At 37.8% G+C, this 26,516-nt stretch overlaps 1 protein-coding gene across 1 annotated transcript in view; it reads left to right on the top strand.

The window, feature by feature from the left end:
- The window catches only part of VIPR2 (vasoactive intestinal peptide receptor 2), a 46,795-nt gene extending 29,043 nt beyond the window's left edge, over positions 1 to 17,752 (top strand). Inside the window, exons 6-13 of the mRNA XM_030444948.1 lie at positions 1,510 to 1,651; positions 4,526 to 4,676; positions 5,681 to 5,741; positions 7,053 to 7,122; positions 12,571 to 12,662; positions 16,240 to 16,369; positions 16,458 to 16,499; positions 17,449 to 17,752. Of these exons, the coding sequence (XP_030300808.1) occupies positions 1,510 to 1,651; positions 4,526 to 4,676; positions 5,681 to 5,741; positions 7,053 to 7,122; positions 12,571 to 12,662; positions 16,240 to 16,369; positions 16,458 to 16,499; positions 17,449 to 17,622 (862 nt within the window). The 3' untranslated portion in view covers positions 17,623 to 17,752. The remainder of the gene's footprint in view (positions 1 to 1,509; positions 1,652 to 4,525; positions 4,677 to 5,680; positions 5,742 to 7,052; positions 7,123 to 12,570; positions 12,663 to 16,239; positions 16,370 to 16,457; positions 16,500 to 17,448) is intronic.
- The last annotated feature ends 8,764 nt before the right edge of the window (positions 17,753 to 26,516 follow it).

Below are 26,516 nucleotides of genomic sequence, written 5' to 3'. Positions count from 1 at the left end.
TTAGAGAATGGCTTATTTAGTATTCTATCATCAAATTATAGAGTTGCAGAATGAATTCAGTTCAAAGAGTCCTTAAAGATCATCCAGTTCCAACTCCCCAGCATGGGCAGGGACACCTTCCACTAGATCCAGTTGCTCCAAACCCCACCAACGTGGCCTTGGACACTGCTAGGGAGGGAGCAGCCACAACTTCCCTGAGCAACGTGTGCCAGTGTCTCACCACCCTCACATGAAGCAATTTCTTCCTAATGTCTAATCTAATTCTAATCCCTTCCAGTTTAAAGCTAATACTCCTTGTCATATCACTACATGACCTTATAAAAAGTCCCTCCCCAGGTTTTCTGTAGTCCTCCTTCAGGTATTGGAAGGTGCTCTAAGGTATCTCCAGAGCCTTCTCTTCTCCAGGCAGAACTGGACACAGGACTCCAGGCTGGGTCTCACAAGAGTGGATAGAGAGGAGTATTGTATCCCTCAGACCTGCTGCCCACACAGCTCATGTTGAATTTCTCAGCAACCAGCACCCCAAGTCCTTTTCCTCAGAGCTGCTCTCAGTCCATTCTCTGCCCAGCCTGAAATTGTGCTTGGGATTGCCCTGACCCAGGTGCACTCGGCTTTATAGAACTTCATGAGGATGGGATGGACCCATCTCTCAAGAGTGTCATGGTCCCTCTGGATTTGCATTGCATCTTCATTCTTTCATTGCTTGTAAATGCTAAAATGCTCTGGCTTATGGTGTATGTCCAGGTGCAGTTCAAGGTGCTGGTTTTGACCAAAAATAACTCTTAGCATTGTTTTTTTTGAGGTTTTGGTTTTTTAAAAATTCTGTTAAAGGGAAAGATCTTGAAGGGAATTTTTTTTAAGTGAAAAGCCCTTGAATTATAACTTGCTTTCCCTTAGCACTCATTTGCTTGCTTGGAATATTTAATTTGTTACCTGTTTGTCAGGTTTGCACATAGCTGCTGTGCTAAATAGAAGTTTTCATCTCACTGGATAGAACGAATAAGTGATGTAGGTTTTTTAATGCATTTTTTTTTAATTGCTCTGGTATAAAATCAGATTATGGGATAAAACCCCATATATTTAATAAAAATGCAGAAGATAAATTTTAAAAAATCTGAAAATAATAGGTGAGAGCATATTTGAAATACATGAACAATGCTAATTTTTATTTGCAAGAAAAACATATGGTTGAGTGCACACACACAGAAGGATTCAGTAATCAGTGTTTACAGCTCTGTTCAGGTGTGGGAGAAATACCATGGAATGTTTTGGTCTGTGATACTGAAAAGGAGTAAGAGATAATTTATTTATTTTGGACAGCTTATAGTGATGATAAGGACGATGATGATGACAAAAGAAAATAGCAAGACAGCACAGACAATATGGCAGAAGGGGAAATGTTAAACTCTTACTCATGATTCATATTACTAAGAAATGACCAGACAGTAGCAGAAGTCTGTAGGTTTGTGTCTTAAAATCTAAAATGCCTGTTTTTAAATCTCTTCTTAGAAAACTTCATTGTACTCGGAACTACATCCATCTGAACCTCTTCCTCTCTTTCATCCTAAGAGCAATCTCTGTTTTAGTCAAGGATGATATTCTCTATTCAAGCTCCAACACAGCTCACTGTCCAGAGGATCAAACCTCATGGGTAATTAAACTCATTTGCTACCTGGTATGATACTGTTGTGTCACTAAATTTTCCTTCCTGCTCATTTTAAATATTTAGGAATACCAAGCTGTCAGTGTAGACAGTTCTGCAGAGAACACAGTGACTTGCAAAATGGTCTGTTAGAAGTAGCCAGAGAAAAAATGTTGCAGCACAAGTGAGATAAGTTAATATAGTTTTGCACGTCCATGAAGGAACATGTCATCTACAAAACCAAATCATAACCAGAATTTATATCAGAATAAGTATTACCACTGCATTAATAAAGCTGGGAGAGCTTAGGACAAACAAGGATGCCATCATCTGGGAATGATTAAAGCCTACCTGTCTGGAAATGTTCCATCAGATTTCTCAGGGGTCCAGGAGTTGGACAGGTATCAGTGGAGGGAGATATATAAGTCAGAGAATTAAATATTTGCAGGAATTTTCTTTATTAACTCTTTTGTAGCTTCTGGCTGTGACAGAAGTTTTGTTTTCTGCATCCCAGGCAAGCTAGCATGTTTACTATATTTTCATGAACAAGGGTTAAAAAATCTCAAGTCTTGCTGTTAAAGACTGACCACAATACGATATTCCCTATTCTCTGCCTTTGTTGTTTCAGTCAAAAGTGCAGCAGAAGAACCCTACAAATATTGATGAATACCTTCTGAATTTAATTTACTACAGTTTAAGCTTGTGAGTCAAAAATGAAAGGAAACTGTTTGTAGATTGATGAAGCCATATTGTCCCAAAGCAAAAAGTTCTTAGCAGTGACTACCAAGCTGTATGTATGGATTCATAATCTGGGATATTTCTAATGAAGACAGATAGTGTCTGAGCCAGCAGACCCAAAGTAGGCAAAGGAGTTAGTAGGAGACTACCAGGGGCAATTCAAAGTTCTTAGGTCCTTGAAACATTAGTCAATGGACTCTCAAATTACTACTTGATTTCTGCAATTGCATTTATTCTCCAGTTATTCTCGGTTATTCTATGTCCAACTTTGTGGACTGCCAAGCAGTTTCTGTTGCACTATATTTGGGATGATCTGACACCAGCTTGGCTCTTTGGTCTTGCATTGGGTTTTTGCCACCTTTCTTACCTTTTGCTGTGCATGTGATGTTCCACAGTTCTGCTGCACTGATGTGCCACAGATGTCTAAAAGCACACAATGCAAACCACAGTGTAACTAGGTCCCAGATTTGAAAGTCCCAGAGACATGATTTTGACTAACTCTTTACTGACAGACACCTTCACTCCTCAGCATCTGGAAATACACCTGATATGAGAGCAGCTGAAGGAAGAGCTGATTATTCTGATGTGGGGTTTTGGTATGTAAATGGAGACTATAATGAATATAAGCATTGGAATTTAAAAGAGATTACAAAAATTTTAGACTTTGACTGCTGACCTGGTTTCAAGTAGTCAGAAGCATCAGCTTGCATTTAGAAATGTTTAATTTTCTCCATGTCAAATTTTCTGGCCCATTGCTGGTCTGCAATGGGTATCCTTTCAGTGGATACAAAGTCCAAAGGTAAGATTAATCTTACAAAATTAGATGGCTGAACTAATCTTTTATCTGGGGTTTTGTGTTTCTCAGTGGACTGTTTATCTCATCTGCTTTAAGATGTTTTTGGACATGCCTGTCTCTCTTCATGACCTGTAAAGGGAGCTGGTTGGCTAGCAGGTGACTTACACCAGAAACTTGGCTTGTATACATCTCAAATTAGGTGAAGTGAAGTGAAATTTTACTTTTTTGTCTGTATAGGCAGGTAGACAGACAGAAATATAGACATATATGTTACTTGGGCTGCACTGAGATATTTGGGACACCACAAGGGACTGAAAGATACAAAGAAATATCTCTAGGAGGTCTGTGCCCTTCTGGCTTAGCAGCTGGTGACTGGGATCCCTGAGGGCACCTTGTTTTATCATAGACACCCCTGTTTAGGCAGAGAAATCAGTCACTGAAAGAGCAGGTTACCTACTTAAGTATTTGGTACACTTGGAATTTTAACAGAAACAGTGGAGGCATGAAGGGTATTTAAAATGGCGAAGGAAGTAAAGCAGGCAGAAACTTGAAGTTTTGCTTTGTACAATTTTTTCCATCTGTTACATTCACAAAATCATCACATTTCTCAGCTCAGTCTCATCAGAAACATATTAATGTTCAATTCTCACATCCCAGATTCCTGCTGTGAAGTATGAAAGTGGCAGCAGACAGAACTGTGGAACATCAGCAGCACAGGCCCCTGAAAATTAATTCTGAAGAGTAACACAGACTGTTGGGGTTTCATTGTACAATATGTGCTCACGTGGTTTGTTTATTAAGAAACACTAAAGCATTTTCTAAAGGGAACACACAATTTTCAGCTTTCACTTTCTTTCAACTTCTTTCTCATCTACTTAGAGTATTCATTATGTAAAGTTATATTTTCCACTACTTTTCCCATTTCGCTTGGAAAAAATCCTAAAGCAGTTTCTTTTTTTTTAATGTTTAAGATTTTAGGAAGTCTGCTGTGATTTTAATATATTTAGTACCAACCTAGTAGATGATATTTTAATGTATTTGCCATTTATTGACTTAACCATTGGAAATGCACACTTTCATAACCACCACTTTTTATAATATTTTTGTTACGAAGTTTTCAAATTTTCTGATCAAATTTGCTATGACAGCCATCTACATAAATTTTATAATTAATTTACCTTATAAATATATATATAGTAACATTTGCAATGTCTCAGTTTGCTTGACTCTAGAAAATAAATTTCCACTTGACCTGGGTTACTAGTACTACATGGAGAGTTAAGGACTATATTAATACAGTATAATGCAGCATTTCTGCAACAATTTTGATCCCTATTTTCATATTTCAGGTGGGCTGCAAGGCTATTTTGGTCTTTTTTCAGTATGGTGTTATGGCAAATTTTTACTGGCTCTTAGTTGAAGGACTTTACCTCCACATACTGCTTGTGCTCATCTTCTCCCCCAACAGACACTTCACGATCTACCTGCTGATTGGATGGGGTAAGAACTTAGATATCCTCCAGTAATCCTGGTTTTTGTTTTGGTTTGATTTGGGGTTTTTTTTGTATGTATGTGTTAGTCAGGTTCCATAGTCTAGCAACCGCAACGGTGGTAAAAGGGTTGGACTCGATGATCTCTGAGGTCCCTTCCAACCCAGCCAATTCTATGATTCTATGATTCTATGATTCTATGATTCTATGATTCTATGATTTCATTCATGCCATTTCTGTTGGATGACTCCTCAGACTCACTAGTGTCTCCTGTTCATGGGAGATAGTGAAAAACAAAAAAACATCTGAAGCATTGCTGCTGATGTGCTCCTGGGTATGGCTCTGCCCTGTGCCACTCTGCACAATGCCCAAGGGTTGGGAAGGAGATGGAATAGTAAAAGGACTGCCACCACAAACATATGATGCAGAATGGACTCACATGGGAGGATAAAGTTTAGCTGCACATGTTCTATTTGCCTTTTTGAAAAGCCCAATGATATTCTTCATCTGGTTTTAAACACGTTTCATTTCCAGAAAGTGCAATGATATTTTTACAAAGCATATTAAGGCTTCTAGTAATAGGTGATCATAAAATATTTAGCTATTGCTGGGAAATGGGAATTACATTGTGTGTGGAAATGGTTCCTTTATCAAATGATTGACACTTGTTTTATATTATATTCGTTGAAAATGTATTGGGAATGTGTAACTTGTACCTCTTTCCTTCTAGGTCACTCTGATAGCTTAGAAAGTGATGGTCTTTGAGTATTAGTCATGATGACTGCATTTTTATAACAAATAAACCCACTTCCCTGCAGTCTTTCTTTGTAATACATTGCTTACATCATGTAGCTCATCAGATGGGCATCTCCTTCCATTCACTTAACTGTTTACTGTGAGCTGTATATTTGGGGAAGAGTTAGTTACTAGCAGGCTGAAAAATTGTTTTTGTGTGTGTTTGTGTGTGTACCTTCATTTTTGTGAACATCTCTAAACTTACTTTGAATTTTTCAGGAATTCCCACCATATTCATTATTACATGGACAGTGACACGAATCATTTTAGAGGACACTGGGTAAGTGTGTGGAGGAGAGAAAGCTTAAACACTCCAACTGCACCAGTTCAATCCTATCCTGGGACATGGTGGTGTTCACACAAAGGTAGCTTAGTGTTCTGAAAGGGACAAGTACAGAACTGAAATTTCAGATAAGGCAATAAAGGGACAGGTGTATAAGAACCCTTCAGCATGCTGTTTATGCTTGGCATTTATTTGAAAAACTCTGAAGGCAGGTTTGGGCAGAGATAGGTTATGACTAAAGTTAAACCTTGAGACCCACATTTACATTTCTTTTTTTGGAAGTGAAAATAATACTCTAAAATAGCAGAGGGGGTCCTTCAGTTCAGTGTTGCAATATAGAGCACTAAGATGCTGATCATTCTAATTTTATTACTAGAAACTAAAAAGATTTAAATCAAGATAATTTTGGGTATACCTAGGTTACATTCCCAGCAGTGAAGCAATGTGATATACATATGTACATATATGTAAGATGCGTGTATCCAGGTAAAACAGGACTAACTAGTGCTAGGACTAGCTCCTAGCATGGAAATGGGAACTGAGATAAGAATTCTGTAGGAAGATCACACTTGCTGCTCCTGTTGGCCCCAAGGACAGGGAGAGAATTCCTACCTAGTGCAACAAACAGTTTTGACACTTTTTTTTTCAGCTTAACTAATATTTTTCAATTGATTCTGTAATAAAGCTGAAAAATCGTGTCCTACATAATTTCTAATTTTTCTTTACAAGACATCTAACATGTAAAATGAAAACTAACTCCTGTTTCCTTTGTCATTATGATCATAGTTGGAGAAACTCTGAAGGCTATTGCCCTTCCTTAAGATTAATTTTTCAGAGCATTTATACTCAGAGTATTTCACCCCCAAAATGCTGAGCTGACAGAGAAAATTTCAGATTTTCAGACAGTTTCAGGTCTTAAACCAGCTCCAGCAATCTATAGCCTAGATATCCCACAAGGAATTACGTCATTTCAATTTCACCTGTCAGTTGCTTTAAACCTTCCTGCTATCCAGAGGCTGGTGTCAAGGGCTTATTGGAAAAGTGTCCTAAACAAAGAGAAACTTAAGCTTGTTTTTCCTACAGCCTTCTGTGATGTGTAATGGTGCAGTCTAGAGTGCCTGATGTTTAGGATTATCTGCATATGCATATCAAAACCAGTGAAATAAAATTAAAATCAGAAAAAGATTGAATGCCAAATTCTAAACAAGAACAGACATTTTTTTAGTGTGTCCTGACTTGTATATAATAAATACTTCTCACAGACCTTGCTTACCAGATGAAATTAATGTTAACATTTTTTTTTCATAGTTGCTGGGATACAAATGAGCATGGTGGTCCCTGGTGGGTTATACGAATACCAATTTTAATTTCTATTATAGTAAGTAAACTTTTAACCATGAATTATAGATTAATTCAGCCTTGTGCAGTAAATATAGCCATTATTCTTTACTGCTAGTTAGGCAAGAATTTTGTTTTAATGAAAAGAAATTGCACTGTAGGAGAAATGTTAAACAGATGCCAAGGCCATTAAAATGTGTTGCCTTCAAAATTTATCTGCTTCCTATTAAATGAGCAGTTGCCTTTATTTATGTTGTTCTTTCTTTAATATGCATCCTGTTTATGAGCCTGGGGGAAGTGAAAACCTAATTTTATTTTTCAATGAATTACAGATTTGATGTTGCATGTAAAGAAAGTAGATAGCCCTGTAATTGAGAACCTGATATTATCGCAGCCATAAAAAATGATGGCTGTTTATATCTTACTTTAATTGTTAGCCAACTGGAATGTATATTGAACATGAAGTATTTGCAAAAGAATATGATTTGAGAATGTTCATGGGACATTTCCTATGTAAAACTCATTAGAATTACTGGAGCAGCAAAACAAAATTCCTGTTCACTGCAGTAGTCATGTAGTTAACTTTGGGAATTGTATATTATGATTGTATGTCCATTTCTGTAAACAATCACAGTGCAAATTATTACATTTTAGATACATTTGCTTTGTTTTTAACAGTCAGGAAAATTAGGGCAGCTAGATTACACAAGATTTCAAGTCCACATTACACTTGGGCTTGCCTTTCAATCGGTGCTTGCTGAAAATCATTTTGAGAGAACTTCCTATCATCTCCCCCAGAGTGAATTCTGCAGTGTTTAAAGAGAAAGCAGAGCAGAAGTATTTGTGAATGACATAGGTGAGGACTGAGAGAAAAGATGGTTTATGATATGAAGAAGTGGGCATGCAACAGACCTACAGCATGAAGAGAATATGTGTATCTCAAAGCAGCTGGGGAACGGGAGACGGTCCAGAGAGAAGAAAATATGCTGCAAGATAAAAGAAAAACAAACCACATGGTGTTTATAGAAAGATGAATGTCTATTCTCTGGATGTTCAATTTAAATAGCTATGTGGGAGACAGCTGAAACTTCGTGTGCCAGAAAGCAATGCTTCTCCAAAGAAGTCCTAGACCTCAAAACAAAAGTTATCCAATTGCTCATTGGCAGACTTGAATTGCAGCTGGATCTTAGCAAAGACTGGGAAATGAGTTAAGAGAAATGAATACTAGACAGTCAACAAAAGTACATTATATCATAAAACATGGACAAGAATAATTGTTTGGAACAGTTGTACTCTTTTTTGTTTTGTTTTTTTTAACAGTTCTATTACTGATTTGATACAAGACATAGGGAAACATTTTGCAAATGATCTTTTTTGGATTGCTGGATGCACATGTTTAGGATCTGTTGTCACCTTCTAGAGATGTTTCTTCTCTTAAACAGCATGTTATAGGGGTGAGAGCAGCTGGAGATGGCCAAGTGATTCTGTGTACTGTGTGAAGACATGTCTGATTAGAGGATTCTTCAGCTGTTTTATCAACTACGTTTTGTGTTTAGGTAGTTGAATAAACTACCAAGCAGAAACTCCCTCCTGTGAAAGGGAATTACAAAAGCAGTGATTCTCACCCTTCCTATCTTGTTGGAGCATTGATCTACAACCAGCATGTTCATTGTGACAGCTAAGATGCTATGCAAAGTTACTGCTCAGCAAAGTAAAGCATGCCTTCATTGAGCAAGAGGACCTAATAAAATGTTACATATAATTGGTCATTAATGAGTGAAAAACTAAATTCATGTCAACATAACTTCAATATGTGGAAACACACCAGGATGAGTGTAGTGTAACAAGGCAACCAGGTGCCCCTAATTGCCAGGGAGTGAGCATGAGCTTGTGTCAAGCCCACCTGTGCCCAATTAGGGTGGGCCCCCACTGCGCATGAGCAGGACCAGGGGGCCAATAAAAGGTGAGTCCTGAGACACAAGCTCTGCTCAGTCCTGAGCACGCTTTGCAGAGAGGTCAGTTGCTCTTGGAGCACTGTATTACCTACATTGTGCCACTAGCGCTCATCACCCACAGGGTGAGGCTCTGAGGAGTATCGATCCCTGGGCCTTCAGCATTGCAGTACTGGGTCTTAGCCGGCTGCGCCACCAGAGCTCACTCCCTGGCAATTAGGGGCACCTGGTTGCCTTGTTACACTACAGATGAGCCTCAAGATTTCCACTTTATTAAAAATAGAAGCTGAAGATTCAAGTCTTTGAATAATGAGGTCATTCTGCCTGCTATTCAACAATGAAAATGGATAATTTCAAGTTCTTTGGATAGGTGATGTGACAAAGTCAATAAAAGTATGATGTACTTATACCCACCCATGCAGTGCCTTCTGTCTGCTCAAGAATGTGGAAAGAATGGAAGACTCACAGAGAAAGGTGACAGGGATAACTAGCAATAAAAAATGGCTTCAGTAGTAGGAAGGAGATCTTTGTAAGTAGTCAGTGAGGTGACAGAAATAAACTGAGTATCAGGAAAATATAGGAGACCAGAATACCTGAGCTGAGAATTCTCATCAGATGTCGATGTAATGGCATGAAAGCAAGCCCAGAGCATGGCTGATACTGAAAGTATTTGAGAGGAGGAGGAAGAGTGAAGAAAATAATGGAACAGAGCCTGATTGTGAGAATAATACCTTTAAAAATGGAGGAAATCAATCACAGGTTTTAAGGATCAACGTTTTAACTGCGTTATATTTAAAAAGAAGTCTGATCAGTCTTCATGCCATATTCAATCTGTTCCAATGATTTCTGTGCTAACTCCAAGCATTTTCACTGCATAGAAGACTATACTTTCTATAATGTTATTATCCAACAGCAAACAATATTATGAGAGCAAGTTCTGAAGTCACTTGTCAAAGTTAGCAGTTAGTTCTGCTAACTCATTGTGTCAGAAACCTTCCTTGGCAACTCCATCTGGAAATTTTGGCTTGAGAAAAGTTATCTGGCAGCCTTTCACCCTTCATGCTGTACACATTTCAGAGTTATTTAATTGGGGTTGACTGTTCCAAACAATTTATATGGTGCTACCCATATTCTCCATTTAGTAAATGTCTCCAGAGCTGCCTTCTCCATACTTCCACTGGCAAAAACTGCTGCCATTTGGGAAAGAGTGGTGTTTGGGAGGCAGCAGTTATTCTGTCACATCTAAGTAACTGAGAAATGTTTACCTTATTATCTCACATTACAGGCAGTGTAAAGGACTAAATAGAAAGAAAGAAACATCATCAACATGCTCAGACAATGTGTTTAGACTCAAAAAGTTATTGACAGAAAAGGGTGCCAGCAGCCAACAGTTACTCCACTATGGAGGCACCATTTGTCACCACACTTGTGCAGTTTCTCTGCATTCATATTATTTTCCTGTTCTTAGATGTTTATTAAACAGAATACATATTTTCTTTTGTCTAACGAGGTTATGCTCAAATGATTTTACAGCACTGAAAAGCTTTTAAAAAAAAACCCCAAAACTAAAAGTAAAACTCCCAGGGCACTACTTGTTTCACTTTTTATTCAAACACACTATTCTAAAGCATATGTTTAATTAAAAAGATTTTAACAAATGTTCAGTTCAATAATAGTCTTAGACACATTAATTTGCTCCATTGTACTAAGTCAGTGGCAGTTGCCACCTTTAGATCTTAATATCCAGTTTCTGCTGTTACAGACTGTTACAAATTTAAAACAGGAAAGTATGTTTTTCATTAATCCAAGATCATGCTTACAGACAGATACATGTTTGAAAACAGACTTAGGAGTAGTACATGAATGGCATCCAAAAATGTGTGTCACCTGAGTGTAGTTTTGCAAGTGATTTGATGCTTCAGAAACCAAGTGGGTGACAGTTTATTCTATTACAGTAGAAAATAGGGATTATTTTGAAGAACAGGGATTACTCTGCCAACCCCTTTGCAAATACAGGATAAGGATTTTTTTTCCTTCTCATTTTGTGGCTAAAAAATACACTGAAATTGAAGCTCTCTCCTTGTGCTGGCTCTAGTGCATGTGGCAAGTTGTTATTAGGGACTTGCATCAAGGAAAATGTCTAAGTCATCATCTGCCTGAAAAATGTATCTAAAGTTCAGTAAAGACTTAAATTTTCTAACATTTGTCCTTCTTAAAAAAAAACCAAACTAATTAAATTTCTAAATTTTGTATTTAAGCTCTCTCAGTTCCTGTCATTTCCCTTCACTTGCATTTCAAACAAAATAGTGTGACATTCAATTTCTCTGATCATAGGATTTTTTTATTAACATCACAAATTGTACTGGATGTGCCAGAGAAGACACAGAAATTCATTGAACTTGGAAAGTCTACAGCCAAATTGTTAAGACTGGAAAAAAGGAGAGTTGCAGCAATATATCAAGGCAGACACTTGAAGGTTTATAGCAATTAGACTGGTTAGGTACCAAAACTCCTTATCTGGGGCTTTGGGATGGTCTTAATTAGAAAGAGCAAAAAGGCTCATTTTCACAATGATAGGAATTTTTCTTTAGGCTGATTTCTTCTAAAATGTGTGCATTATGATACAGCTGTTTTATGTTGCTATAGCTGTGATTTTTCACTCGTGTTGATGTGAACGTGTGCATTCCAAATGTTCCTTCCCTTTATCACAGGGCTGCGATATTTAGTGTATGGTTTTCTAGAGTACACCAAACAATCCAACACCAGAAGGGCTGGTGAACACAAGATGCAAAAAGCCAAGGATGAAGAAACAATGGGAGTAAGACTTGGGGTCTTCTGAGTTTTGTACTTCAGTTTTCTAGAGTGATTGTCATCTTACCACAATTTTTTTATGCAAGTGTCCCTCTATGAAATAAAATATGAAACAAAATAGTAATACTGTTCCATCTCGAAGGGCTGTTCTGAGAATTATACTGCAAGGATTACTTTCCTTCAGTGATAATGTCTGTGTAAATATCTAAGATACTTGTGAGAGGCCCTTTCCATGCTTGACTGGAGCTGACAGATCGCCTGTGCAACAATTTTCTCCTCCCTAATTCAGACAGAAAATTAATAAAAGTCAAGACAAGAAGCAAAGAGTGTCAAAACTGCATAAGGGAGTCACATTTTCCTTTGGGCTTCCAGTCTTGAATCCACATGACAATTTAGGGCAATACTGGATTTCATCAAATCACACCCAATGTCCCATCCTGCTAGGAAACTTGCCTTCAGCTGAGATTTTGGAAGGAGGCGGTGTCTGACTACTGAAGCTTGCAAAGGCTTTTGCCAGCCAGACCAGAACTGGTGGCCATGCAGGGGTGCACTGGACATAAAAGACCTTGTGAGGCAGAAAACACACAAAAGGTTTGACAGGGTAGAGATTGATGCGTTCTGGCAGGAAGTATACAACACCCACTGCTGAGACTTCATAAGTATTTTTTTGTTTGTTTTGCAAAAGGTTAGAGGAGGTCAGAAATCACCATTTGTTTCCTTTACAGGTGAATTTTATACTTTTCATTAGTATTATAAGAATCTTACTGCAGAAGCTAAGATCTCCAGATGTTGGAGGAAATGACCAGTCACAGTACAAGTGAGTCTTGTTTTTAGATATTATACACAGAGCCAAAAGTATCTCCACAAGATTTCCTTTCATGAAACTGTTACCAAGAATTGCTGTGATACTATAATTGCTTTTCATTCAGAAGTATTTTAGATGTGGTTTAGTAAAGATCTTATAACAATGCTGAAACAGGGATGAGCAAGATTATTTTTTGTCAAAACCCATTAAATATCAGCGGTTCCATCAAGATCAGTAAGTTATTCTTGAATTTGAGTTTAAGCCGTGAATTAATATGCTGCTAAAAATTTTCAAGGGTGATATCTTTCATTTAATGCTTTATATATTTCATTCCAACATAACAAAAGATTCAAGATAATATGCTTTGCCTTAACTGCCTTAAGAACATTTTCAAAAATTTTTCATTTCCAAAATACTATTTGTTGTAACACTTATATTTATTTTAAGAGCTGGAAGGAGGTAATGTTATTTTAAATTAAAAAAAATTAAATATGATGTTTTATGTTGATTTAAAATAGCATCTTCTATTTTTCTAGAGAAAAATGTGTTTCTGATTTAGATCAACTTCATTTCTGTTTGGGCTTTCTCTTCTTGTGTTTTTATTTGAACATTAAATCGATTATTTCCACAGCTTTAGAATCAAGGACTGATGGGAGGCAATTAAATATATTGCTGATTTGGATTTATTCTTTACTATATTACCATATCAATTATTGTTCTTTATCATAAAAGCTCTGGATACTGTAATCCAGAATCAAGGCTTTATTTTAGGGTTTATTTTTAAGTCTAGATACAAACACTGAGTTTGTCACTGAACATCTTATTTCAGTGACAAGACCTAGCATGGACACTGAAATTTCAAAACCATACAGGTGACTTTTGAGAAGGTTCTCCTGGATAACACCTTTATCAACAGGAAGCTGAACATGAGCCATCAGTGTGCCCAGGTAGCCAAGAAGGCCAATGGCATCCTGGCCTGTATCATAAACAGCATGGCCAGCAGGTCCAGGGAAGGGATTCTGCCCCCGTACTCAGCACTGGTGAGGCCACAGCTTGAGTCCTGTGTCCAGTTCTGGGCCCCTCGGTGCAGGAAGGAGATTGAGGTGCTGGAGCAGGTCCAGAGAAGAGCAAGGAGGCTGTGAAGGGATCCAGCACAAGTCTTGTGAGGAAGGGCTGAGGGAGCTGGGGGTGTTCAGTCTGGAGAAGAGGAGGCTCAAGGGAGACCTCATCACTCTCTACAACTCCCTGAAAGGAGGTTGGAGCCAGGGGGGGATCGGTCTCTTCTCCCAAGTAGCTACCAGTGAGACAAGAGGGCATGGACTTAAGCTCTGCCAGGGGAGGTTTAGGTTAGATTAGGAAAAAATTCTTTCCAGAGAGGGTTATCAGGCATTGGAATGCCCAGGGAGGTGGTGGATTCTCCGTCCCTGGATGTTTTAAAAAAGAGACTGGTGTGGCACTCAGTGCCATGGTCTGGTAACCACAGTGGTAGTGGATTAAGGGTTGGACTTGATGATCTCAGAGGTCCTTTCCAACTTGGATGATTCTGTAATTTTGTGATTAATTTTAAAAATACTTAGCTCTTGAACTAAAAGCAGATAAAACACAATGTGCTAACGTAAAGCTAGTATGTGTAGGACCTCATGTTTTTTGTAAACAATGTGATATATTTCCTGCAAAAAATGAAGAATTCTGATATGCCACACAAAGATGACAAAACTGGATTGCTCTAAGGCTTTGCTGCATAGAGCTACAAGGGTCTTTTTTTGTGTATTTGCTGCTTGAATTAACTAGATAAATACATAGGACAAAAAAGTCAACCTAGATGAAATTATGCAGTTGTCACATTACTATTAAGCACAGTGCCCAACCTATGGGCAGGAAACCCCCTCAAGTTTACTTCTTATTACAGGAAAATTTGTTTCCATGTTATTTATCTATTTTATAAAAATGAGGCATTCCCATCCTCCAAGTCCCATCATTTCTCACCGTTTACTGTAGTGCTTCATAGTATAAAGTGTTCATTAATAGCAACCTTGTCTTTCATTATTCAGCCCTATGAATTCTTTGCTTTTAGCATTTGATTGCCTAATTAAGATTGGGTTAGACAGTCTTTAGCCAATACCCATGGGAAAAGCAGGTTAGCCTCCTAAAGAAATACTGCAATCTAGAAAGCAAATTGAAGGTCTGGAAGGCTTGTTTTTCAAAATGCAAATGCATTTCCCAAAATACAGAGAAGAATAAGCCTATTTTTCAGGTCCTTTTCCCTCATTAAGATGTAAGTGCAGTATAGAGAAGGAACTATCAGCTAGACAAAAGTTATTAAAACAAAGATGGAGTATAGGTGAAGTATGAGTCTAAAATGCATAGTACTCAGTCAAGTCACCATTTTTCTTTCCTTCCTCCATCCCATTTGTTTCTGCCTTGTTCCAACCTTTTTGTTGTTCATTTTACTTTTGCAGTGGGTAAAGTTAATTTGAAATAAAGTCACTTTTCCATTTCACTTGGGAAACCAGGAAATTTGCTACTATCATCAAGTCCTCCAGTTGTAAATTAAATTCTTCTACCAAGGAAATCCTATTTCTCCTGCTTACATGTGTCTCCTTTAGATTTGAGGGTTTTATTGTTCTTGAGAAACTTTGCTGTCAGAACCAATTATTTCCACATAAATGGATGCAGCCTCTGGGAAGTTATGAACAAAGGAAGGCCATGAAAGCTAAAACAGAAAAAATCTGCTTGAAATACCTGGACTTTTCTGTTCAAATAGGTGAATTCACAACAGCATTCTTTATTGGTGAATCAAGTTATATTCATCAAGTCCGTGAGGAATTATTGGACTCAACATTACAGATTCTTGAATTTTATCCAATACCAGACATCCATAATCATGCATGACTGGTGCTGTATAACATATAAAACTGATGTTATTAGATTGAAATAAGTGATGGGTAAGGGATATTAGCTATTCACCATTTCAGTGTTTCACAGGCAATTCATCACAGCTGCTTTGCTTAATAATTCAACGTGCTCCTTCCTAAACCAGTCATGTCTTGTGATAAAATGTATTATGCAATTGAATGGGAAAAAAATTGCTAATGATATATGCCTAGTATCATTGGCATAGTTATGAGATTTTAGTACTTGTGAGTAAATCTGAAGTTGCTCATGATGATCTAACAGCTGAGATTATTCTGGATTACATTTCCCAGGTTCTGTTTGCATGCTGTGTATGTGCAACATACAGACTAACAATACATTTAAAGGAAATCAGCTTCAGTTAATTTCAAGAGAGATTTTTTTTCTTCCATACAAAATGGCATGGCATTATTCCTTTTCACTCTGAACCCTTCATGCCAGGTTAAGAGATTTGATGATGCAGCTTGTGATGCTTTGTCAAATGTGGTCCTAATGTGGAATAATGTATTGAAACATCACTTCCAAAAACTGTGGCATGACACCAGGCACTTATAAAAGACTGTTTAAAAATCTAAAGGCATACAAAGTTTATGTAAATGACATTGCATTAGGTTCTTATCTTAGTGAAACAAGAGCTTATCATTAAATTCCATCTTTTTCACTTTTATTTGTCCAGGAGACTTGCAAAATCCACATTGTTGCTTATTCCATTATTTGGAGTTCACTACACAGTGTTTGCTCTGTTTCCTGACCGCAGTTCCAATAATTACAAAATAATCTTTGAGTTGTGTTTGGGATCATTTCAGGTAAATTTTAAAGTTTTTATTAAAAAGATTTTTTACCTTGATCTTGGTAGGTACTGCTCACTAACTAAAGAATATTTTCTCTTTCCAGGGGCTGATTGTTGCAGTCCTGTATTGTTTTTTGAACAGTGAAGTAAGTCTCACCTTTCCTACCAAGGATGCTAAGTATTGTTTTCAGTAAAGGTTTAAATGCCCCTATAATTCCACTCTGATACATAAAGCTGTTTTATAAAGCGTTTGGATTCCTATTTGTAGAGTATATATGAGGGTTTCTATGAAACAGGAGAAACTTGTGTATTTGGGTAAAGAGTTAAGAGCTGTTTGAAATTTAATTTCTATCAAACTGATGTGCTAGGAAGTGTGTCTTCTGTTGTTTAACATGATCTAATTCTAGCTCTGTTACAAGCAATTTGGCTTGTGTAAGTGAAGTGCAACCAGTCCAGAAATTTATCCAAAACTTGGAACACCTTGGCCAGCAGGCTGAGAGAGGTGATTGTCCTCAGTACAAGAACGTCATGGATCTGTTGGAGGGAGTCCAGAGGACAGCCACAAAAATAATTAGAAGGCTGTACCACCCCTTCTGTAAAGACATGCTGAGATTTGGGTTTTTCAGCCTGGAGGACAGAAAGTTTTTGGAAGACCTTATGGAAGCCTTTCAGTATGAAAAGTATAGAATATAAGGATGATGAAGAAAGACTCTTTAGCAGGGCCTGTAGTGAAAGGACAAAAGGTAATGGTTTTGAATCAGAAGAGGGTATATTTAGATTGGATGTAGGGAAGAAATTTTTTCTGCGAGGGTGGTGGAGACACTGGAACAGATTGTCCAGAGAAGCTGTGGATCCTCCATCACTGGAAGTGTTCAAGATGATGGTGGATGAACTTTGAGGAAACTGATCTAGTGACAGATGACCATGTCCACGGCAGGGGGCTGGACTAGATGATCTGTAAAAGTCCCCAACAACCTCAAACCATTCTATGATTCTATACATAAAGGTCCTGATTTTACATCAAGTGAACATGGAAAAGTTACTCATATAAAAGAATATTTTCAGCTCATCTCGTGCACTTTGTTTTTAACACAGGTACAAGGGGAGCTGAAAAGAAAGTGGCGGAGTATGTGCTGGAAACAGACAGCAGGCAGAGATTACAGACTCCACAGCTCTTCAATTTCTCGAAATGGGTCAGAAAGTGTTTCTCAGCTTCACCGGAATTCAAGGGCTCAGTCGTTTATGCAGACAGAGACCACCGTGATATAAATCATCTAGGTTCCCCAAAACACAAAAAAACCCTGTTATATTGTTCATGAGAAAGCTTAATGTGATATTTTATAAAATGTTCAGTTTAGTGCTTTGCTTTTCTACATGTTGATATTTGGGATATATTGGTTACATTCTTTTTTTTCTCTTCTTTTTTCTGTCTTTTTTTTTTTTTTTAATTGATATTCATATTAATTCTGATGTTCTCTTGCTGTTTACCAGCCATAACTATTAAAAAATAATTTACTCTAATGGTCCCTTTACCCTTCAACGTGCCTACAGCATAGATGCCTGGTATCCTGCTCAGTGCAAACTGCTTTGGTACATGTTGAAAAGGTTATGACAGGAAGCAAGAGAAATTCTTACACTTTTTTTATACTTAAAGAACCAGTTCTTTCCTTAAAGATTAGGAAATCCATTCCTAATTATGGAAAGCAACTCACACAAAAAAGAAATGTAAGATTATAATTAACCACACTGCGAGCTTAATGTGCTAATCCAGGAAAACATTAACATTATTTATACAGATGGAAAAAAGTACTATTTCTTGACTGGTAGTATTTTTTGGCTGATAGTATAAATTTCAGAGATTATTTTCTACAGATTTCGATTCCAGTCCTGCTGTTCCTTTTAAAAGCTCCTGGTTTTATGTTTAGGTGCAGAAAGTAGAGCTACCTTTCCAGTCCACACAGAAAAGGCTACATCAGCATTTTTCAATAGTGCTATAGCAGTCACCAGTTCTTCTCTTCTGTTTAAATCAAAGAGATTGTGTTAATGTTTTATTAAACAATTTTCTGAAGAAGTGCTTTATTGCTAGAGCAATCTGGCATAGGATAAACAGCCTTGGATAGCATAGTACGCACTTAAAATATCATTTTTATATAATATTTTCATTTAAATATGTCTCTAAAACTACATTCTTGGCAGCTAAATCAAGGAATATTGCAATAGATTTACAACTCCCATTTAAGGAATAAGGTAAATTGTTTCAGCTTATTTCTGTTCTTTATCTTATCTGAGCTAATTTGAAATTCAATCCTGAACATGACTCCAGAAAAAAAAATATTAAACAGAATCCCAAAGAAATACCATAAAAGGCATAAACAGAACGAATTTTCAACACCATCCTATCATGTAGCCACTTTATATATAAAAAAAAAAGACATAGAACTGTCAGATTCCTGTAAACATACACAGAACATTTGCACTCTTTAAAAGACACCCAGTGATGTTTACTTCTAATGTCACATTTAACCATGTCCACTCTAAATAAAAAGTGGGAATAATAAATATTTGCATGAGTGCCTCTGATCCATAAAAGCAATTACCCTGCTATTTCAGAGAACAGATTGTGTGGACCTGGCAGAATCTGATAATATTTCCAGGGACAAGGAGAAGCAGCAGGAAGGGCAAGTCTTGGCTGGCATACGTGTACATTCTTTAAAACATTACCAGAACTGGAAATACAGTTGGCAGCTGTCAAAGTGTCCATCCCCCTCTCAGTCTGATTTAATTTAGCTGTTTATCAGTCAAACACAATTCATTTAAGCAGGATTACCCTGTAGTGATTCAAAGTTTTGCCAGAGCAAAGATGGAAAATGCCCCATGAGTTCTGCAGAACCTGTGACTGTGAATGTTACATCAGAGCCCCCTTTACGCAGGACTTATCCTTTGAGTTGTTGCTTTGGCTAATTTGACTTTTAGAAGCTGCTGATCACCTCCAACCATTCACAGTGTTTTATACTGTTACTTGGTGAAGTAAACTGCCCAATGACAGACCTGTGAGGTGTACAGACATGCTTCTATATCTTCATTTAAACTATATGTATTCCCAAAGGCTTTAAACTCATAAATCAATGCTTCTAAACCTAAATTTAATTCACCTATGCTCTTAAGGCTTCTTTGTCCAAAGTGGCATTAGGATTGCTCAGATCCCACACTTGACAAGTGTGCAAACATTCTCATCTTTATTTTCAAAGGAGTTTCTTTGAGTAAACTGGCTCAGGGACAGAATGCTAGAATATAAGTAGAGATTTCAAGCAGTCAGTCCATCAGTCTGTTCTGCATCATGTATCACCAGTTACTTGTGTTTGTGATTCATTGAATCCCAGGGAAAGTTGTATTTGTTCTAATTTGGTGAGAATGAAGAAAATCGGAATTTTAATGATTTTTTAATTACAAAACAATAAAATTTAAATAAGAAAATACATTTTAAGTTGCAACAAAATGACGTAGTTGCCTTTAACAGGGCTCAGATTCTACACTGGACTTGATTCTGCATTTCATGTAAGAAGTAATGCCATATGAGACAATGAACATAGATGTTCTCCAGTGGGAGAACATAGATGGTATCACTGAGTTTGTAAAGGACTATGTGGACATGAAAAGCATGGCACACAAGAGAGAGATGCTGCATACACTTTTCTTTCATGACAGTGAAAAATGCAGTACCATGCAGAACCTTATCCCTCTTTTAAAAATCACAGAATCTAACAAATTAAACAAAACACTTTTTCTTTGAGACAATTTCACTTTATAATGCTTTGTGCAAGCATTTTCGTAGCAGAAAATGCCCAGAAAGTACTGTGCTTTCTTGCTTTTACTTCCAGGAAATTCTGATTTCCGAATAATTTTATGCAAAGTTACAGCATCAGCCCCATCATCAGCCGTTTGACTTTCAGCTGCCTTGTCACACACAGATAAGCATTATACTAAAATATATGTAAAAGCTGCAAAACACTTTGACAAACATAGTACTTGATCATTCTTTCAAACCTTTATGCCCCCCAGAAGCAAGATAACTTTTCATGGCTTTGCCATTCATTGCATTTTGCACAGGGTGGCTGAATTAAATGCTCCTACTCCATGACTCTTAGAAGTCAAAAGCACAATGTGAGAAAACATCTTTTACCCTTCTGTCATCCCTAAACCCAGTTCTCACTCCATCCCAGCTGCATCAGGGAGGAGGTGAGCATCAGGCAGCAAGACAAGAGTATGCTTTCCTGGCACAGCCAGGTGACATAGTGCTCCTCCCTTTCTTTATGCCTCTGCTGCCTTTTTCCCCTTGGTTATATCATGATCCATACAGAGTTGCAAAGTTTTAAGAGCAGGAAACCTGGGGGTTTTGCCCTCTCTGAAAAGCCAGTACCACATGAGGTAAAGTTATTGGACAAGAATGTAAATACAATTTAGTCTCTTACTGTGTTTAATTGTTGTGGTTTATTTTCCTTGGAGCTTGCACCATTTATTCCAAGTGATTTTTACCTGCTGATGATGGCTGAGGGACACAGTGACATACTACCTTCTCCTTGCCAACCATGATTCAAATTAAACATATAGTTTGTGTTGACTTAAACTTTCCTCTGCAGAGCTGATTTTAGTTAAGTGCTTGATAAATTCAGGTGAAATTCATCTGCCCTGAGTTTGCTATTTAAAAGCTGGATGTTTGTCTCCAAGCTAAAGACTGTTGCTAAGTGCCTTCCATAGTCATCACAGAGATGCAGGTACAAGTTAAAGATGGGTTCATCCCATGTTCAGCTGGGCATCTAAGCTAGGTATGTTGAATGTCCTTTTTCTCTATTTCTACTATAAAATGAGCCCAGGGTACCTGGCTAGTACTTACATTTCTCACTCTATATTTCTCTACATCTAAAATTAGGTAAGACGAATCTTCCCAGAGGAGGCAATTCAGTTATCTGGATATTATTACCCAGATACTCCTTTTAAAAGTAAATAACTTGGGTTGGACAACGCTGTCTTTCAAAATATTTGCAGGATTATTCAAATTTCAGGCAATGGAGGATCCCTCAGTTCACTTTGTAGGGTATCTCTGCAGTTGACTCATCTGTGATAAAGCAAATAGCCTTATGTCCTGTTATGATTTGCCTTGCTTCAGTTTTCAATGCTTGTTCCTTCGTTTGCGTTAGGTGTTTGCGTTTTTGCCCTTTATAGAAGGGTCATATGCTGGAACAAAATGCTTCAGACTACCATGTTTAAGTGAAATCTCTTGAAAATCACTCTTTAAATCATGTCTTGATTTCTTCTCTGAGAAACTAAACATTTTAAATATTTCAAATTCTGACAGCAAGGCATTTTCTCATATGTTTCTCATATATGTTTCCTGGTTTTCTTCTATTCTCCATTCTGTTCATAATTGCTTTGGCCAAGAAAATGCAAAGAAAGCATTTCAGTATCTTCTTCAAGAGTGCATGTATATTGAGCATATTTCTCAATCTTACCTGGTCATACTTTTGAAATCTTTGACTCTACACAGGCATTTTAACCAACTAGGAACTGACTACTGATGTGTGATGAGATTATTGCTGATGTATTTTTTGCCATATAAACCAACACGTTTTAAAAATATATTGGTCTTGGTGTCTGGGTCAGGTGCATTAATGTGCTTTGCAAAATAACCTTTTCACCCACTGAAAGCATTGGTGGCTTTCATGAAATTTTAAGAATATGGCCTGTATTTAAGTACTCCAAGCACTCCAAGCTGGAGTGCACGAGAACCCAACAAATTGCACCTTAACAGCCTTATGGTGGGTGCTGAGGAATTACCCAGTTTAAGCATATGTTGAAACTATACTGTAGTAACAATAACTAATTGGTGGCAAAAAGCATAAAAATAACCTTCTGTAGTCAAGTTGGAGGTATCCCACCCCATTCCCTTACATCCATTTCGTATTCTGATGGACTCCAGACATGCTTCCTTCTGCCTTTGACATGATGAAAGATAAAACTACAGGCAAACCAGAGAATCCGTCAGAATGGCTTTGAATCTGTCAGAATCTGTCAGAATCAGGCATTGCCAAATGCACATCTCACTGTGTAAGTTCTAAGATGTCATTTGCATTATTTGTCTCCTGTTGTGAGTTCTATGAGTTCAAAAACCATCTTGACTGTGAAATTTGTCCAGTTCAGCAAAGTGATTGTTAATAAAGTCCAGGTTCACTTTATAGAGGATTTTCTCAGACATTTCTAAGGAAAAAATCAAGCACTAGATATGTCTGATAAAAAAGAACTGGCAAGTAACCTGCAGAGAAAGATGCTATGTGTATAAGGGTTGTTGTTTAAGCAATTACTACCTGTGCATACAGGAAATACTTTTACTAACAAAAGTACCTTTACATTACCATGAGTGCCTCTATAAGCTGTGGGCTGTCAGTTCTACTCTGACCTAACCAAACAGCAGGAGTTAGGATGCAGTGCTGTTCTGCTGATGAAGAAACAATGATAAAACAAAAATAATATGTTATAACATGCATGTTACAAGAGCACATCAGGGTAACATTTAAAAGGGGGATTCTGTGATATATTTTAACCCCTCTGTGTTGAGCCTGGTTCTGCCCAATGACAACACTATGTTGTTAAATCTACATCAGTGACATTTCTGTTGTCAGCCAAACCAGAGGCTGAAATGTCCCAGCACCCTTTATTTCCCAGTGCGCTGTAATAAGTTCATGCTAACCTGCAGAGTTTCTTTTTTTTCCTGGCACATGAGTATTGTTTTGAAATTATCTTTTGTCATCTTTAACTTTTCATCTGTCAAGTATAAATTAAAGATGATGTAAATGAATGTCATTGTTTTTTACAAAATGTACAGACTATGATGTATTGATTAATGTGTGTAAATAGAATTCCTATTTATGCTGTAATTCACTGTATGTTTCTTCTGGTTTTGCTCTTTTTTTCTTTTCTGTTTTCAGTTTTTAATGTCACATACCTAACAGCCTTCTCTGAGATGTGTTATATATAAAGCTGTGAACAAATAAGTGTTTACATCTTTATGGTATTAGAGGTATTAGTTAATAACACCATAATGGCATCAAGAGGAATTAGAGAATAAAAATTTTTCAAGATTTTGCACAGAACTTTTTATTTATGCAATTTATGTATTTCTGAGATTCAGTCACAAAGAATATTTTCAAAACTGAAAATGGTCCTCCTGCCCTGGCAGCTCAGGGATTCTCATCAGTGTGATTAGAACTGAATTGTATTGCATGGGGGAAAAGAAAAAAAACATGCTCCTGCCATGGGAAAGATACATCAGGGAAAGACTGGCAAGGATGCATTGCTGGTGGGGTCAGTGAAGGAGGTGAGCACATGGAGGAGGAGGTTTCATCTCATGGAGCAGAGCACTTCCTCTGGTGGCAACAGCCAGCAGGGCCAAAGAGAGAGGGAGAGAGCTATTTTGCTGTCTCTCATCAACCAGGAAATCTGTCCTCTCTGTGTCTGTAGAACATCACTCAGAGATGTCGTCTGACCCTTTGAGAGACCTCAGCTCTCATCATCTGCCATGTTTTGTGTGTACCTGTATAAGCCACATGTCAGTCTGCCCTTTTGCATTCAGTTACATGACTGCTAAGGGCTTCTCTGTCCCTGCCCACATGCAGGTCCTCTTCATTGCTAACTGGGTGGTTCCACAACCAGGTCACCTTGATGTCTGCATATGAGCTATTTCAGGGCTGATGAGCCTGAACATGCAAGGGTGGAGGTGTGCAGGGGGGGGGCTGGCGTCTGGACTGATTGCCCTCAGAGCTGGCAACAGCACCTGCAGTTTTCCATGGTAAGTCTGAGTCCTGTCAAACACAAAAAGTGGATACCTTAAAAAAAAATTAAAAATAATTTTAATCCTATTCAATGCTGACAGAATCCTGCAGGAAGAGAAATGGATGTCCACAGAATAAAGCAAAAAACTGTATCTGGGAGTAGGGTGAGGAAGCATGCACTCAAGAAGCAGTTTGAAGAAGTAAACAGTTACAAGTTCAGCATAGTTATGCTTGGTGGTATCAGCTGCAGGAATCTCTTCTTAGATCTGTACCCATTACCACTGGCCCTCAGGCAGCCTTGAACAGAGGGCAGAGCTGCCAGTTTTCTCCAGTTGTACCAAGGAGGTTCCAGTTGGGACATTTCAAAAGGTAAAGGAGATCAGTGCCTAGGACAGTGAAAATCAGAAAGGGGGGAATGCCTGCATTCTCCTCTGCCCCTCTCTGCAAGAATGCTGAACCAAAGAGCTGCAGCAGACAGCAAAAGAAAAAGTATTGCAAACTCCATGTGTGTTTATGTATGTGTAAATTTGGGGCTGGATTATAGAATGAGGTTGCTTTTATAGGACATCTACTTTTCCATTTGCAGTATGTAGACCAAATTCTAATGTAGCTCCCAGTTCCAGCTCTTTTTGCTTGTGCCTGGGCAGAGGTTCTCCCATAGGTGAGAGGTAATAGGAGAAACCAGGAACTCAGTGAGAGGCCTGAGATCCTGTGTCCAGGAAAAGCATCAACCTGCTCTGCAAGCTGCTGGGGAAGAGGCAGAGCCTGCATGCAGCCTCCCTGTAAACTGGGGGTAACTACTTCTGCAGTGACTCTGTGACAGGAGAGAGGTCATTTAAGTCTGCAAAGAGGATCCCTTGAACTGCATATGATGTATAATAATAAGTTCTAAATAACCAGACCCGATGTGTCCACCTAAATAAAATAAGATGCTTTCTATTAATTAAGTTCTATTATTCATAATTGGCTGTATTTTAATAGCCTCATCTTTCCTTAACAACATAGGCTGAATTATATTGTGAGCCAGCTGATGTGCAGTTTTGTTTTTGTATCAAACCATTTAGTAAGTAAGTATAGGTTGCATCAAACCAGCTATCAATTTTTCACAGAGGAAGATAAGTATTTCTCTAGTAACATCCTAGAGAAAAGGGTCAGTGCCCTAGAATATTCAATTAAATATGAATATTGAATTTGGAAGACACAAGATATCAAAATGAAGAGCTCTGCTTTATTTTGAAGGCCTTCTGTATTTCTCAGCTGATGCCTTTGTAACTGAGACTGCTTCTCAACACAATCCTGTTAAGCTGTGAAATTCTCTGTTCAGAAAGGCTTTATTTAGCAATAGTCCTCAACCACTGCTTATTCCTGGTTTCCTGATTATATTCTTTACCTGCTCTTAATTAGTGCCTTGGGCTTTGGCTGCCTGTCTCTGTAGGATATAAAATAAAAATACTCTGCAAATAGTGAGGGAATCAGTAAGCAAGTTTATAATGTAATTAACTGGGGGGATCCTCACTACTGGGGGATATTTTGTTATACAGAGATGTATTAATGAGAAGCAATTTGAAAATTAAAATATAATCTGAGTAATACAGGAAATTGTGCTGTAGAGGATGATTATGTCTTAGCCAGGTGATCAACTGGACAAATTAATCATTCCTGCAGGCTCTAGCTTCTGTTGCTCAGATAAGTACCCAAACCATATGGCCTGTTTTAAAAAAACACTTAACTTGACCTTATTACTCAACAATAAAAAAATGAAGAAAAATACTGTTTCCCTGAAATACACATCTTTAAAGAATCATTTTCATTTTGATTATAAAGACCATAACATCCTGTTTCTTAAATTAGAAAAATAATTTATCAATTTAGACAACTGAAAGTACCATTTGGTCATGTAACATATGGAATCCATTTTGTAAATAAGTTTTTTAAAAATCCTTTAAAAACCCAGCATATACCTTGCTCAGGGCATAGCTCCAAACTTGCTCTGATGCTGCAAACAACAGCTAATGCTTGGAAGACACAGGCAACACCGGGGGTTTTTTGACTGGGGGTTTTCTGGGGTTTTTTGTCATTTAGTCCCCCTTCATGTTTATCTAACATTAAACACCTCACTTGAGTGTTCTATTTGCAAATTTGGTTTTTGCCTGAATGCAAAGCCAAGAATCCAGGCTGAGCACTGATCCTGCCTCTGGGATATCTCCTGTTTAACCCAAGGGAGGGCTGCAGGAAGGATGTGCCTGAAGCCTGTCGGGGGCTGCAGCGGGGAGATCCGTGTCCCTGCAGTGGGGTCAGCAATCCCTGGCAGTGCTGCTACCCCTCACACTCTCCCTTTTA

This window comes from Calypte anna, chromosome 2 (assembly GCF_003957555.1).
Source record: "Calypte anna isolate BGI_N300 chromosome 2, bCalAnn1_v1.p, whole genome shotgun sequence".
NCBI lineage: Eukaryota > Metazoa > Chordata > Aves > Apodiformes > Trochilidae > Calypte > Calypte anna.
This window is presented reverse-complemented; position numbering and strand designations above follow the sequence as displayed.